Raw genomic sequence first — 17,046 nt, forward strand, 5'->3', positions numbered from 1 at the left:
CAATTTTATAAGACTGAGTTAGATTGAAAAATATTACTAGCTGTTTAAGTTTGGGGTTGAAGATTGTCAGCCATGTCAGACTTTTTTGTATTTCTAATCACAATTGCAGGATTTTCAAATCATATTTTTTGTTTTGAAGCAATTGAGGAACTGTCGATGTCAAAGGATAGCAATTTATCAGATAAATTGTTTAATCAATCTGCATTGCGTAATGTCAGCATGGCTTCTCTTGTTCGGTGTACTCGACTATGTTTGGATACAAGTAATTGTAAATCTTTATTTTATGATAGAAAAAGCAGGCGATGTCAATTACATAGCGCTCCGACATACAAAATAACCGATTGTGTGGACGAAATAGGATGGAGGTTTTACACAAAATATCCAGGTAAATATGCTTTAAGTGTTTTATTGTTATTATTAGTCTATGATTTTCAATTGTCTAGTACACAATATATTCAATCGAATACAATTACTAAAAAGGTATAAGCGACAAGGTGAGTTTGATTCCAAATAATGAAATATTATGGATCTCCGACTAAAGTAATAATAGTAAATATCAAAATACTAATTGAAATGAGAATATCCTAACTATCTGGTGGTATTGTCCTAAAAAACATAATAAACAATTATAAATACCAGGATTAAATTTTGTATTTACGCCAGACGCGCGTTTCGTCTACAAAAGACTCATAAGTGACGATCGAATCCAAAATAGTTTAAAAAGGCCAAATAAAGTACGAAGTTGAAGAGCACTTATGACCGAAATTCCTTAATTCACAGCGAAGGTAATATATTCCTGAGGTAGAATAGCCTTAGTTTTTCAAGAAGTCTAAATTTTTGTAAACAGTTAATTTATAAATATGACGATATCAATAATAATTCATGATTCCCCGAGGGTATCACCTGGGCTGGTGATACCCTCGAGGAATTAAAACTTCACCAGCAGTCACATCGACCCAGCGGTTGTAAATAAACTTATAATAAACTATCGCTTTATCTGTTTGGTACATCCAAAGTGCATTTCCAAACCTACCTTTCAATACCATGGGAAGTTCAAAACCAAAAATTAAAAACCAAGGATGTATAATATTTGCGGAAATATAAAACCAAAAGGAACAGAAAAAGAATTCCCAAAATTATCTATACAATCAATACAAAATCTAGTTAGAGCAGTTATGAAAATAACTTTCAATGCAGTTTCTTTTTCGATTTACTCAAAACCTGTATTTACCTTTTAATACTAGTATGGAAGAAAATTCTTAAAATTGAAAATAAAGGATTTATAAATACTTGAATATTTGAGAAATTATTCGAGCTAAAAGGGACATAAATAGAATTGTCAAATTCGTAATCAATATCAACTCAAATTTTAATAAATAAAATTGAGAATGAAAATGGGGAATATGTCAAAGAGACAACAACTTGACCAAAGAGCATACAACAGCCGAAGGCCACTAATGGATCTTCAGTTAACTTTGTACTTGTTTGGATTTATAACTTTTTTGATCCGAGCGTTACTGATGAGTGTAGAGAAACACGCGTCTGGCGTATTAAATTATAATCCTGGTATCTTTGCCCCTTATTAAATTGTGTACTAGTTCATTAAAAATGGACGGCACACTAAACTCCAAAACATATAAATGAATTAAAATTAAAAAAAAACACATACAAGATTAACAAAGACTAGAGGCTCCTGACTTGCGACAGGTGTGAACATGCAGCAGGGTTATAAACATGTTTTGTGAGATCTCAACCCTCCCCCCAGTCAGAGCAGTACAACTATAAAAAAGAATTAGTGCTTATTACCTTTTTGAGCAGAAACATATATTGCTAAAGTAAGTTCTATTTCAAGGATTTTCACATCTAGGATTATTTTGTTCCTTTTCTTTTGTAGGTATTGATCCTATTGATACGACAAGTCCAACAACACCATCCGAAACCACCCCTGTACCATCTGAAACAACTCGTGTACCATCATATGTTGAAGGTATTAAACATATAAATTGATCAATTTTTTGTTTGGAACTGAACAAAAATCTCGTAACAAATACAGTGAAATCTGTTTTAAGAGACCACTTAAGGGAGAGCAAAATGTGGTCTCTTCAGACAGGATGTCTTTTAATACAGGTTCAAACTATATGCAATGTACTACAGAGGGATCTAAAATTAATGGTCTTATTTTACATGTAGATTTTTGCTTAATACAGGTGGTGTCTTAAGCAGGTTTGACTATATTATTTATATTTATTACGTAAACATGAATATATTCAAAACCGAAATAAGTAATACGTAATCATCGAACAAACACTGGTCGTAATCTCAGATAACAGCTGATTGTGTAGGAAAAGGTATTATATCTTTGGTTAGCTTGCTAGCTAGCTGAACCGTGAAGTCATTATTAGGTATTAGATCGAATTACTCCTTTCGAAGTAGTCTATATATATATATTGGTTATCTGTCGGACTAGTCTACTCTTAAAGGAGGATAGTTTACCTTACCTAATAATGACTTCACGGTTGAGCTAGCAAGCAAGCTAACCAAATATACTACCTCTACCTATACACGCAATGCGATCGGATGTAAGTATGAATGAAACTTAATAACATTAAATGTTGATAAATAAAACTTTTGCATTATTGTTTTATTGTAGCAAATTGTCCGATAGGAAATGGATACACATATCATTTGCTTACGGATTCTTGTATTAAAGCATACAACAGTAACCCAGTAAAGCTTTCTGTTGCGAAAACAAAGTGTCAACAGGAAGGGACAGAGCTAGTTAGTATAACAAACTTCTACAAATGGCAATTTGTCAGCACGATTATTGGTAAGTATATTTTAACTAGATAAAATGTAAGTGTTTGATAAATCTTATAACATTTCATTTTTATTCTTATTTGGTGATATTTTCGGATGATACATTTTATTTGCATGTAATAGTTTTTGTTCTGTCAATATTTAAAATGGTGACAAAATGGATGTCCGATCTCGGAATAAACACAGTTACTACCAGAGTTTAAGGTTCATCACAAATGCAAAATTCTTTACTCTGTTGTACCATTTTTTTCATTCTACCGGCATGCTTAATTTCTGTGTCATTTTGGTCTCTTGTGGAGAGTTGTCTCATTGGCAATTATACCACATCTTCTTTTTTTATATATCTATACTCTCATCATAGTCTCCCCTCTAGCTCTAAAGATGTCCTATAGCCTAAGTTATCTTAGGAATCAAGCTGAAAAAAGCCTGAGCTTAAACCTGAAAAGTTTACTACCTCCGTTAGCCAAGGCCGACGAAAACCTGTATCCGAATAAATGCTCGAGCCTATCTCAGGATAATGACGTCCGACCTCGTCGTTTCAAACAGTTTACGAAAAGCAAAAATATTTGTCTAACAATAGATATATAAACATCATTTAAAATTAAAGAGTTTACCCTTTCAATATGTAACGATTAGAAAAAGAAGCTACCATACAAAAACACCTTGAATATGACCACAACTCAGCTACCGGATTCGATAGATTTACATCGGCATACCAAAAATAAAAAATTACATACCGAGAATAGAACATTTTCCCGCAATACTGATCGAAACGAGGGAAAATTTTAGTATTTCCATCAATTCAAAGTTTTGTATTTATAAATATGACAAAACTACTATGTCTAATTACAGTCCTTTCTACAATGGTATGAAAATGTAAGGCTCAGAATATAAGAATTCAGTGAAATGACGTGATTAGCGATTAGGGAAAAAAAGACTGACACAAAAATGAGATAAGAATAACGAAAGGAAAAATGAAAAAGAAAAGTTTCAGTTTTATCAAGAAATATTAAACTATAGAAATGTGAACAAAAATTGCTGAATAAAAAAAGTAAATATATAGTTTGATGCGACTGTCATACAACTGAGAGGTTTAGCGCTATAAAACCAGGTTGAATCCACCATTTTCTACATTTGAAAATGCCTGTACCAAGAGAGGAATATGACATTTGTTGTCCATTCGTTTGATGTGTTTTATCATTTGGTTTGCCACTTGATTGGGGACATTCCGTTTTACATTTTCCGAATTCGGATATCATATTTATTGTAACTTAAAAGTCTGTTATTAAAAATATGTGATTTTTCTATTTATTTTAATTTAGATAGATAAGTATTTGTATTTATTGGTATCTTGAAAAATATCATGCATACGTACGCATCTATTTTTATTTGTTTAAGTCTTATTGTGTTAATTTTGCATATCAAACACGCGTTGTGTACTTTCTTATTTTAAAATTCTCTCTTACTCCGAAATACACATTGACTTGAGCACAAACAACTTCTCAAATGCAAGTGAAAGATGTCAGGCTCTTTTAGGATAATTTCCGGTTATAATGCTTTTACACATATGTTGTTATTTTGGGTTTCAATTAATACTTTCGTTCTCGAGTAAATCTGACGAAGATAGTTTAATCAGAAAACTTTGAAGGTCTAATTACTTACTAGGTGATAGAACAGTCAATAGACTAAGTTCCCGACGGTGATTATAGAGATTTATCCACCAGAGACAAAAGAGGTGCGAAAGATACATGAGGGACTGTCAAACTCATAGATTGAAAATAAACTGACAACGCCATGTCTAAAAAATAAAAAAAAGTCAAACAGACAAATAATAATACACAAGACACAACAGAGAAAAGTAAAGACTAACCAACACAAACCCCACAAAAAATCGGTGGTGACCTCAGGTGCTCTGGAAGGGTAAGCAGATCCTGTTCCATATGTGGCACCCGTCCTGTTAATTATGTTATTACACATCCGGTAAATAGCCTAATTCGGTAGGTCACATTCGTGAAAAGCGAAGGGTATTGTTGTTACAACATAAGGAACATATCCGATATCATTTGTGAAACGGTTATTCCATAACGGTCAACCAACTCATGATAGAAATGACGTTACGTTTCTATCTCTATGTCACAGTACATCCTCAAATGAAGAGCAAAATCTTTACCGCGAAGCAAGATATAGAAGCTGCGAATGTGACCGACAAATGAACAAATGTAAATCAATTCCAGCGAGAAAACCTGCATCCTGATATATGTACAAAACATAATATTATGAAAAACAAATATGCATGCTTCTGACTTTGGACAGTAACATGCAGAATATGGTGGGATTAAACATGATTGCAGGGGGCAAACCCTCCCCGAACATAGAACAGTGGTTCATCAACACTCTTTAAGATCAAGCTGATAATATCAGTGAAAAAGGGCTTGTAACTCACCTAAAGGTTTATATGGTAAGGACGTTTATGAAGTAGAAAAGGTGTGTTTACTGATAGTTAAAGCAAGACCTAAATGAGCAGTAGTTCTTCTGCATTGAACTGCAATACAATCATTATGGTGTTCTGCATGAAATCAGCAATGGAAGTTAAAATGTAGGTCGGGAACGATTTTATACGTTCTTCTTATTTGTAATATCTTTCCTTTATTATGTAATACATGAAAAAGTTCCTCTATTATATATTCAGAATTTATATATTGTCAGTCGTTAACACGACAATATAAATCTACTTATATGACATTGTTAACAATAGCAGTTGACTTAGCAAAACATTAAAGATCTGTTACTTTACATACTAAATTGTTCATTTGTAGGTACGACCGGTAACAGCTACTATTACATTCAAGGGACGAAAGATGGAACAGGTGTGTGGAAGTTAGATGATGGTTATGTACTGACGTACTTTATATGGGGATCAGGCGAACCAGCCGCAGTATCTGCAAATGAAAATAATGTTATTCTCTGGACTGCAGACTATGCAAAGATGTACGATGTAGGAGGGACCGATCTATATGGATATATATGTGAATTGGTCCCTCCATTACAAATGTGATTTTAGGAGCTGGAAAAAAACCCAAAAGTAATATAAATAATTACAATAATTTAATAAAATCTGTTTTTAAAAAGACATTTCGACGTAAGCCTATGTTACTCTTACCCATATTGTAAATAAAATACATATTGATAAAACTTCATGTTTCAACATACACAATGACTGAGTTGGATAAATTACACTTGCATCTCTATTGTATAATTTCATAAAAATCCATCATGTGAACCCTATCAGAAACATAATATGTCTATATCAACAACCTATTTCGAGCAGCTGAGACTATGATCGTAACTTCAATTTAATACTTTCGCTTCCCTTTATCTTTCATTTACATAGAAAATTCGAGTTTTTAGCCCAAAATCTATGTTTTGTAAAATCAATCTTGAAATTTGACATATTGAGCCAAAAATGTTCTTTTAGTTTTAATTATGAACAAGAAACTCTAGACATTATCGGGTAAGAATTTGTTTTGACTCCCGTATGGTCTAAGCTATGACCTTTATTCCCCTGGAACATAAAAATGAAATTAAACAGAGATGAATGAATGAAAACAGAAGGGTAGTTGACGGTTTGTTATTTGTTTTTTTTTATAACAGGGTAATTTATTATGGAATAAAATACACTTTTCTTGATAAAAAATCAATCTTGAAGAATAATTATATAGACTTGTTTATTCAATTCGATGTAGGAGTTAGAAAACTAAAACGCATGTTCGTTCACATTAACTTCAAATATTCGTATGTTGCTACATTAAAAAGCAAAACTCATCTGATTGACTAAAATATAAAAATTTAAAACGAGATTCGCCATTTTTATTGATGCCTCCATATCTTGTATAAACACGAGCCATTTTGTAAAACATATATTAAAAATATTCTGAGTATTTAATTGATTTAAGAGCAAGATATTAAAGCATTTAAAGTTACATCATGTATATATGAAATACTTTTCAGAAAACTGCAAGGTAATCAAAGTACAGATATTCCAAATAACATTCTGGAATTTTTAAATACAAATAAGTTTGTACCAGTTTTACAACAAACTGTACAATGTCGTGAGTTCTTTAAATGTTTGGAATTTAGAAACAATTTAATAAATCAAAAAGTGACAAATTAGCAGGAGATTTTTATCCAACGAATTAAGAAGTTTGTGTATAGTTTATTTTAACACGAACAAATCAAAATTGAATGAATTTTAGACTATGGAACTCCTAATAAATAAATCTTAAATAGAGAACTTATAGTGTCCAACATGTTGTTCTTTCAGAGAAACGGCTACAGTGTCTAAAAGCTATATCCTGGTACAACTTCTATTCACTAATGAATGATTATAAACCTAAAACATGTACTGCATCACATGATAAAATCACTATTATGCAATTATGATTGTATAATCAAAAGTAACATGATGTACATAGTTGCAATATGGTCGCATCATACGCTGTATAATATTCAAACAATATTAAAATAAAGAAGTATTATTACAAAACATAATGTGAAACGAAAACTGCAAACAACAATACACTATTGTTAAAATCAAAACAAAACATAACAACTCAACATGAACGAGGAAAAGAGCACGAGATTCTGAATACAGCCATTTGAACATATATCCGGGGTATTTTTGTTATATAGAAATATGTAACGGTTAATCTAGGCAAGTCAATTAATTTGAAATCAAATATAAAGAGAGTAAGCCGAACTTTCTACACTTATAACTGCCTTAAATCAAGGCGAAGAAATTCATTGCAGTTGATGATCTGTTTTCTCTTTTTAAACTTTTACCAATTAAGGAACTTAAGAAGCTGTATGTCAAATTATTCTAGCATTTAAAAAAACAAAATCATCGCATCTTGATTATCTATCAACATGCAAAACATTACAATTTGTAAGCTTAACACAATAACTATAACTAAACCTTAAACAAGTCAAGAAGTTTCCTTGAGCTTACTTCAGGGAAAATATTGTCGAATATATTCCCTGATAAAGAAACTATTGGAATGTTGTTTTCTTTCTCAAAAAATTTGCATGAACTTATATAATATAATGGCTTTATGTCTTATTTAAAAGACTATTGCACATCCTGTATATTCATCCATCACTTGCTGTCATTATCTACAGGTTGTGAAACATTTTCTTTCAATCTTTTTTCCAACTTGAATACATTCTCTTTCGTGCTTTTCATTTGATCAATCCTGGAAAGATAACACAAAATCCTTTCATGAATAATGACATAAATATTAATGTGAATTATCTCAATGACACAAACAATAAAAATTAGATATATTTTGCATGAATACAAGTTGCAATCATAAGTTCCGGTGATGATATACCCTTTCTAAACTTTTAATATTGTTACTACTGTTGGCACATAAATTGTTTTAAGACATTATTTACAACGAGCTATAATTTTCCTTTAACAAATGAGTAGTCAGGGATTAAGAACTTGTGTTCTTAAATCATTATGAACAAAACTAATCATTAAAGAACTAAATGTATATAGTTCTTGTCATAGTCGGTAATCCTCTGTAAAATGATATAACCAGTCAATTCATGTTGTGAATAAATTAATTGATTGTGCATTATGCCAATGTATCTTACATGCAATACAATACTTTATATGTCACGTTCTAAGCACATAAAATGATTTTATAACCCGGATTTGTTTTTTTTCTCAATCGATTTATGAATTTCGAACAGCGGTATACTACTGTTGCCTTTCTTTGCTAAATTCAAGGCTGCATTTTGTTTTAAGGAGCTGATAGGTGGGACTGAGTAACATATTTTATAAGGTTGATAAAATAACGAAGATTCTTTTTTATTTACTACCTCGACTCAAAACTTTCACTGTATTATAATGAATATTTCAATATTTCATACATTTTCAAGATCCCTGAGTTTTATTGATTAGTAATTATTAATTTATATTTATGTAAAATAACATTTTCTAATCATACTAGTACTCTCATTTCCTTTCCTAATAATGGTGAAGCCCTTTAAAAGTTCAATGCGAAATGTTATTTTTTTTTTTTTTAAAGAAGTTGAATTTTGCTATTGTCTGTTGTACTTTGTGGTATTTTTGCGTATCCCAGTTATTCCCTTTTAAATATTAAGTATGTAACGATATGAATGGTAGTCAGAATGGTAGTGGAGTTCAAAATAGTAATACACGTTTACAGTACGCATATTTTCAAACAAACTTAAGATACTTTTCATCGTTAATACAATCAATACAAAAGTAAATGCATTATACCAACTATAAGGTATTCAAGTGGCATATTTCATATTTGTATTCTATTCGTAAGTATAGCCTGAAAGTTACCCAATAATATTTTTAGCGTCATTTACAATCCACAAATCTGAAACATCCTCATGTACCATCCATCTAAAATTTAAGTATTTGACATTATAATTAAATACATAATAAGATCAACAACAGTTCATTTTAATATTTTCAGTAGCCATATTTATGTCAGAATTAGGAAATAAATCATGTGCGAGTATTTCTAGGAAATTTTGTTTGTATTTGTATATTAACCAACAACAGGAAAACGGTATTGGTCGGCATCACATTAAAATAAACATCACAATTAGTCTGTTAAAAAGAGCATAACAACGAATTACACATTTTCAGGAATATGACAGTTGATTTCCATTCGTTTTATATGTTTGAGCTTTCGATTTTGCAATTTTTTTAGGAACTTTCCGTTTTGAATTTTTCTGGAGTTCTGTATTATTGTTATTTTGTTATTTCTATTCGTGTATAATCATTGCAATGGCATATATTTTTCAAACATATTTTTCAAACAGTTCTTGAATTTTTATAAAAATTGAACAGTTCCAAAATTGTATGTGCATCGTTTTTAAGACGGTGTTTTTTAACCACATGTTATTGATGTACAAAAAATATACAAAAAGAAGAAAATACATCTTATTCTAGTTTTTATATTTTAATAACTGATGTCCCATTTTTCATACAATAACAAACAGAATTTTGAATGAAAGAAAAAGTATAATTTAATTAATAACAGTATCATATTCGAATTCTTTATTTATTTAATTCCTGCTGAAGATAAATACAGAAAAATGCCGAAAAGTTCTGAAGCTCGAACTTTGTAAGTTTATGAATTATGATAAGGTTAGATTTTACTATAAAACATAGGTTCGAACTCCCTAGGTAAAGTTTTCTTTAGATGAATTTGGACCTATACCTCCTAACGTCTCTGCATATTTTTGCATCCATGCCTTTAAATGTTTAGGTCTGATAAGTGGTAAACCTTAATTTCAACAATTTTGACACTTTAAGGGAAACAAGTGCACCAGTTAATAGCAACATTAACATTATAATTATCAAATGCTGCAGTATATTTGAACGCTCAGGCGTAAAGATAACGTTAAACCAGGTGCTCCGCAGGGCGCAGCTTTATACGACCGCAGAGGTCGAACCCTGAACAGTTGGGGCAAGTATGGACAAAACATTCAAGCATGATACAGCTCTGAATTTGGATTGTGATCAAATTTTTGACATTACATGGTTTTTTTTTACACAAAACAAATGCCAAGATTTTACAAATCAATTAAAGATTTCTTCTTCAAACTTTTTAAATCTAAAATTAAATAGTTGACACATCATAGGTTTCTGACACAGAATGAATGTGGTCTAATGAACTTAAAAGGTTTTTTTGCCTTTGAGCAAATCACTATGCTGTTGAATATTAATCCTCTCAAAAAAATGTTTGAAGAAATTTTCTTTTTTATTTATGAAATTTCAAATGAGAAAAATTGAACCCAATTTTAATAATCACATCCCCCTTTCCCTTATTCCAAAACTGATCTCAATTAAAATTTCTAATGGAGTTTGCAACAATAACTACTCATTTAAATACATCATAAAATATTAAGATGTAAAAAAAACTGCTTGTTATCACTGAATGGTAAAGATTATTTAAATTTATCAGTTGGTAGTAGAAAGTGTATATACATTGTATATTGTATATAACAAAGATTTAAGTTGATTCTGGACAAAGAAAGATAACTCCAATTAAAAAAAATTCTTGCTATTGCACAATATTGTGCAATATGATATTTCTTGCTTACTATTCTGGACAAAGAAAGATAACTCTAATTAAAAAAAAATTTGCTATTTCACAATATTGTGCAATTAGATATTTCTTGCCATTGCACAATACTGTGCAATTGAAAAGACTTGCTATTGCACAATACTTAATATAATAATTTTAGATCCTGATTTGGACCAACTTGAAAACTGGGCCCATAATCAAAAATCTAAGTACATGTTTAGATTCAGCATATCAAAGAGGCCCAAGAATTCAATTTTTGTTAAAATCAAACTTAGTTTAATTTTGGACTTTAATGGACCCTTTGGACTTTAATGTAGAATTTGAAATTTGAAAACAGGACCAAAAATGAAGAATCTACATACACAGTTAGATTTGGCATATCAAAGAACCCCAAGGATTCAATTTTTGATGAAATCAAACAAAGTTTAATTTTGGACCCTTTGGACCTTAATGTAGACCAATTTGAAAACTGGACCAAAAAACTTCAATAATCAAGAATCTAAGTACATTTTTAGATTCAACATATCAAAGAACCCAACCGATTCATTTTTTGTCAAAATCAAACTAAGTTTAATTTTGGACCCTTTGGACCTTAATGTAGACCAATTTGAAAACGGGACCAAAAGTTGAGAATCTACATATACAGTTAGATTCGGCATATCAAAGAACCCCAATTATTCAATTTTGATGAAATCAAACAAAGTTTAATTTTGGACCCTTTGGGCCCCTTTTTCCTAAACTGTTGGGACCAAAACTCCCAAAATCAATACCAACCTTCCTTTTATGGTCATAAGCCTTGTGTTTAAATTTCATAGATTTGTATTTACTTATACTAACATTATAGTGCGAAAACCAAGAAAAATGCTTATTTGGGTCCCTTTTTGGCCCCTAATTCCTAAACTGTTGGGTCCTAAACTCCCAAAATCAATACCAACCTTCCTTTTGTGGTCATAAACATTGTGTTTAAATTTCATAGATTTCTATTTACTTAACCTAAGGTTATTGTGCAAAAACCAAGAAAAATGCTTATTTGGGCCCTTTATTGGCCCCTTATTCCTAAACTATTGAAACCAAAACTCCCAAAATCAATCCCAATCTTTCTTTTGTGGTCATAAACCTTGTGTCAAAATTTCATAGATTTCTATTAACTTAAACTAAAGTTATGGTGCGAAAACCAAGAAAATGCTTATTTGGGCCCTTTTTGGCCCCTTATTCCTAAAATGTTGGGACCAAAACTCCCAAAATCAATACCAACCTTCCTTTTATGGTCATAAACCTTGTGTTAAAATTTCATAGATTTCTATTCACTTTTACTAAAGTTAGAGTGCGAAAACTAAAAGTATTAGGACGCCGGACGACGACGACGACGACGACGCAGACGCCAACGTGATAGCAATATACGACGAAATTTTTTTCAAAATTTGCGGTCGTATAAAAACTACGTATCAAAGGATTTAAAGGATCGAATACGTATAGTGAAAGACAATACTCTCATATAAAATATAATAAATTGTAGATATGAATTGTTTACTTACCTATCATATATAATGCCATCTACACCTAATTCTCGTAACTTGTTGATCACATTTGAATCATTGGTTTCCTCTCCCCAACAAAACAGCACTTGTCCTGATTTTTTAACGTCTTTGATAAGTTCATGGTTATCAAGTATTGTTTTTGAATTTACATTTATCCCCTTTAAATAGAACACCATAAGAATAGAAATATATTTGAAGCGAAATGTTAACAGCATTTACAAAAAAAGTCAAGAGTATACTAGCCTGACTATGTAATTCTTTTTTTTTTGTATAAAAAGATAATATAATCCTCAATCATATATTTTTCATCTAAGAATAATTTTTGTCGGTCTATAGGTTAAAATATTAATCTAGTTTAAACATCAATGGAATAAAGGAGGTAATCTGCTAAATGTATACTTGTTTCTACGTCGACAGAATTAATTAAAATACGACTGTTTATTTTGTATACAAAAATTAAAATGTTAAGTGACAAGGTTTATTATTCATACAAACAATAAGAGTGCAAATTGACATACAAAATATATATAGTAAAGAAACTAATGCTGCAAATTGTCCTTGAAATTAGAAAATTGCGTTGAAATAATATTATCATATGTGATTCAGACAGATAATTGTAGTCAATATTTACCAATATATTTGCAAAATTGACGAAGTTGACGCCAATCGGAACATATACACATCTAGGATCTGCCCTCTCCTCATCATGCCGTATGCGTCCAACGGTAAGCAATAAAACAGGATATTTATTCTGTTTTAATCGCAGTCTAAGTGAAAATCAAGAATTATATTTCTTATATGTTTATGACTAATTCTAGTCCAACTTGCATTGTACTATCGTTATTATCTTAATACATATATATCCCATGTCAATTCCAGTGGTGATGGTACGATTGTCAATGAAACAGCTTTCCATAATGAGCAAATACAATACCCCATAGGAAAGATAAAAGAAGCCCGAGAACAATTCAAATTAGAAAACTAGTGACCTGATATATTTACAAAAGAATAAACTAAAAATGAATATGATATACACCAACAAAAGACAACCAACCGAATTACAGGCTCCTGACACGGAAAAGGCACACATAGAATTGCGGGTTTAAACATGTTTTGGGGTGCCAAAATTCTCCTCTTAACTTGACTCGGTAGTGTAACAGCACAATAAAAGAACAAAATATAAATATCAGTTAATTAGGGATTAACGAATAAGATCAATACACAGCACAAACCACAAATACAACTAACAGAAACACTAAAGACACAATGTACAGATATGAGAGTACTCACAATTACTAAAATGATTAGTTTATTACTAAGCTCTTGAACATCTTTTTTTCTTGACAAGTAATTTAAAGAAAGATTTACATCATGCCCATATGACTAAAATAGACAAACAACAAAGAAAAAGAAAAAAAGAAAATGAAACAAAACATTACATAAAACTCACGATGGTACATCGTGACCATCAATCAAATCTGGAGTGAATTTGTGTCGTAAGGAATTTTATTCTTGTTCTTTACCAGCACTTGTTGTGCTACTTAGAATGACATCAAGTGGTAAATCATATATAGAACCATCACGTAATAAATAGTAGACATAACACCAAACCCTCATATATTACGAACTGCATAATAACCATTGCCATACATAGATTCTCTAGATCGAAGATGTGATGAAATGAGTAAAAAAAATTTATAACTATAAATAATTAAATATGTCATAAAAACTAAACCTTTGACTGATAACTAACCATCTCTATCATAATTTTAAACCTCGATTTTACTTTACTATATGCGTTTGTGTAATAATACTAGTAATGCATTGCCACCCGCATATTAATTATGTATCAAAATATGTATTTTGTTTATTTTTTGAAATGCTAGTGTAATATTGATCATGTTTGCATTACTATTCAACTGGAATGTATTCATTATTAGTTTTCTTTTCCGTTAAATAAAATTTCTTTGCCTAGAAATAAAATTAGAATAAATGAAATGAACATATAAGCGTTTGGTGTATCTGACATTGTAAATAATTAGTTAAGGAATTACTGTAATATTTTTTTCTGTCTATTGGAAATAACATAAAAATAAATTGGTGCATACGGAATAACTTCTGTAGCGGGTTATTTCAAAGCATGCACCAGACTTTTTTGTTATTTCGAATAGACAGAAAAAGTATTAGTCATTCATTATAATATAATTCTAAATGCTATTTTAAGCCGGAGAAGATCATGAAAAAACGTTGATGACGTCACGGTCACATGACACAATTATGTCTGAGCTGGGTTGCGTTCAATATCGTAGCGGCTACGAAGTGCTACTTAGATTTTGACTATTGAACGTGTAGCTATAGCCTTGTTGCTATAAAGATATTGATAGCAACTACGTAGATGCTACGATATTGAACTGAACCCTGAAAGACAACACACTGTTACATAAAAAAAAATTATAGAATATATTTATCTTTTCTGTACGTGTTCTGAATTTATTTTTCTGAAATTTTCCCCACTCCTTTTATTAATGTACAGGTTTCGAATGAATTGATTGGAAATATTTTGATTTTTTCACAAATTAATACATACTTACAATGTACATATATCAGGATCAAAACTTGAGAAAACTATTCGTCGATCCTTTGCGTTTTCAAATACTGATTTTAAAATTATATCAACAAATTTGTTTCTGTCAAAATAAGTAGACTCTTCAATATATCCATTCTGTGAAAAAAAAAAAAACTCTACAAAATATGCATTGTTTATATTGTCACGTTTATTTTCAATAGATTCAATTTTTTGTCATACTTTTCAATAATATCGTTTCCATCACAATCTAAAAATACATTGAAATGTCACATCACGTTTTTGACATATATAATTTGCAAATTCTTATTTCAAAAAGGGATAAGCAGATAAGAAAGTGACACGAAATAAAAAAAAATAATAACGAAATTTAGAAAAAAGCTGCCTACGATTACACCCATTTTGATTTCTTGTAACAAAACAAAATGGAAAACATCAACGGTTCACTGTAATAAAAAATATATATTAATACCTTAGTTGAGTATGTGAAACGAAATAAATAACATCTTGAAAATGAAATTTAGAAAAAAGGCTGCAATTGATTACACCCCTCTTGATTTCTTGTAACAGAAAAAAACGGAGCATCAACGGTTCACTGCACTAATAAATATCTATTGATACCTTAGTTGAGAAGTAACAAATTAATTTAAATACAAAGCATATCTTTCATCATTTTTAAAAATCATTATTTCAATGTGATTTAAAGAAATCCTATACCAAGTCAGGAAAATGGCAGTTATTATCTATTAGTTCGTTTCTATGTATGTTACATTGTTGTTTGTTTTATGTTGCACTTATGTGTTCTGATAATTTGATTTTTCCTCTTATAGTTGCTGTGTTTCCGTCGGTTTTAGTTTGTAAACCAGATTTGTTTCCTCTCAATCGATTTACGACTTTTGAACAGCGATATACTACTGCTGCCTTTATATATGAATATCTTTATGCTTATGAAAATAATATCTTCAACCAATATGGACGCTGGATTAACATTTAGCTGTAACGTTTATAATAGGGTTGGCATTATAATATGTTAAGGGTTAGTGCTTCAACTCATCACTTTCTGTCGTGAGTAAACGCTTATACTTGGGCACTGACATGATTTAAAACCAAAAATTATTTGAAATTCAGTGTTAATGAACAAGAAACTATTAGGAAAGTAATGTTTTAATTCAGTCAGAAAGAAATGAATTTTGATATTCTTTCATGTTCATTTTTACCATAAAGATGATAATGCTCAAATGTTCTTATAAATATATTCATTCCTGGCTTTTAATTGTTTAGGTTCAAGATTTCTGATGAAGATTAATCAAGATAAGAAATTCGGATTTTCGGAATTTATTAAGTGTTAATTTTATTTCATACCACATAAAACAAATATTTGTATTCCAATTTCCTCACATTCTTAGCATAAAGAGTATGGGTTTTTTTTCATTATTTAATGAAGTTTGGTGAACAATTATTGTTTATATCTTATAATAAAAAGTCTTTAGTAGATACTGGTCTCATTGGCATTCAAATCTCATCTCCATATATCACATTGCAAAATATTCAGAACATGCTATATTGTCGAAAAACAAGTGCTCCAGTTTCACGAGTTTTAGAAAAATTAAATTGATTTCAATTGGTTTCAAATTCATCCTGATTTTAGCATTTTCTCTCTTGCAAAAAACAACCAAATGAAAATTAAACTGATAACTATTGCATATATCTAGTGTAAATACTCATCAAATATACCAGGGTTGAAATCTTGTATGTCATATAGGAGTAACGTATAATCAAATCTCACTAGTTGATCTCGAAAACGATAGGAAGGCCAAATTCAATACAAAGTTGAAGATAATTATAACTGAAAATCCGAGAACTATTGTCATATACGGCTAAGGCAATTATATGCCTGGGGAGGAACACCATAGTGGTTTGAATAATTTAATATATAGTGCATAGACACTAAATTTACAGATAATGATTACTA

At 30.4% G+C, this 17,046-nt stretch overlaps 2 protein-coding genes across 2 annotated transcripts in view; one reads left to right on the forward strand and one right to left on the reverse strand.

Moving 5' to 3' along the window:
- On the forward strand, window positions 1–6,009 carry LOC139512133 (uncharacterized). Its single transcript, XM_071299533.1, has 4 exons — window positions 1–385; window positions 1,895–1,987; window positions 2,651–2,827; window positions 5,634–6,009. Exons 1-4 carry the CDS (start codon window positions 73–75, stop codon window positions 5,870–5,872), a joined length of 822 nt encoding a protein of 273 aa, XP_071155634.1. The 5' UTR covers window positions 1–72; the 3' UTR covers window positions 5,873–6,009.
- The window catches only part of LOC139512131 (glycerophosphocholine phosphodiesterase GPCPD1-like), a 26,179-nt gene continuing 15,038 nt past the window's right edge, over window positions 5,906–17,046 (reverse strand). The window contains exons 15-19 of the mRNA XM_071299528.1: window positions 15,082–15,212; window positions 13,122–13,257; window positions 12,488–12,648; window positions 9,194–9,256; window positions 5,906–8,066 (exon numbers count right to left, since the gene is read on the reverse strand). Of these exons, the coding sequence (XP_071155629.1) occupies window positions 7,970–8,066; window positions 9,194–9,256; window positions 12,488–12,648; window positions 13,122–13,257; window positions 15,082–15,212 (588 nt within the window). The 3' untranslated portion in view covers window positions 5,906–7,969. The remainder of the gene's footprint in view (window positions 8,067–9,193; window positions 9,257–12,487; window positions 12,649–13,121; window positions 13,258–15,081; window positions 15,213–17,046) is intronic.

This window comes from Mytilus edulis, chromosome 2 (assembly GCF_963676685.1).
Source record: "Mytilus edulis chromosome 2, xbMytEdul2.2, whole genome shotgun sequence".
Lineage (NCBI taxonomy): Eukaryota > Metazoa > Mollusca > Bivalvia > Mytilida > Mytilidae > Mytilus > Mytilus edulis.

What these genes read in the sequence shown, in the direction of transcription:
- LOC139512133 (XM_071299533.1), top strand. Translation starts at nt 73, where the DNA reads ATGTCAGACTTTTTTGTATTTCTAATCACAATTGCAGGATTTTCAAAT. An exon ending in GTTTTACACAAAATATCCAG is followed by an intron (nt 386 to 1,894) that starts GTAAATATGCTT and finishes TTTCTTTTGTAG; the next exon opens with GTATTGATCCTATTGATACG. An exon ending in ATTTGTCAGCACGATTATTG is followed by an intron (nt 2,828 to 5,633) that starts GTAAGTATATTT and finishes GTTCATTTGTAG; the next exon opens with GTACGACCGGTAACAGCTAC.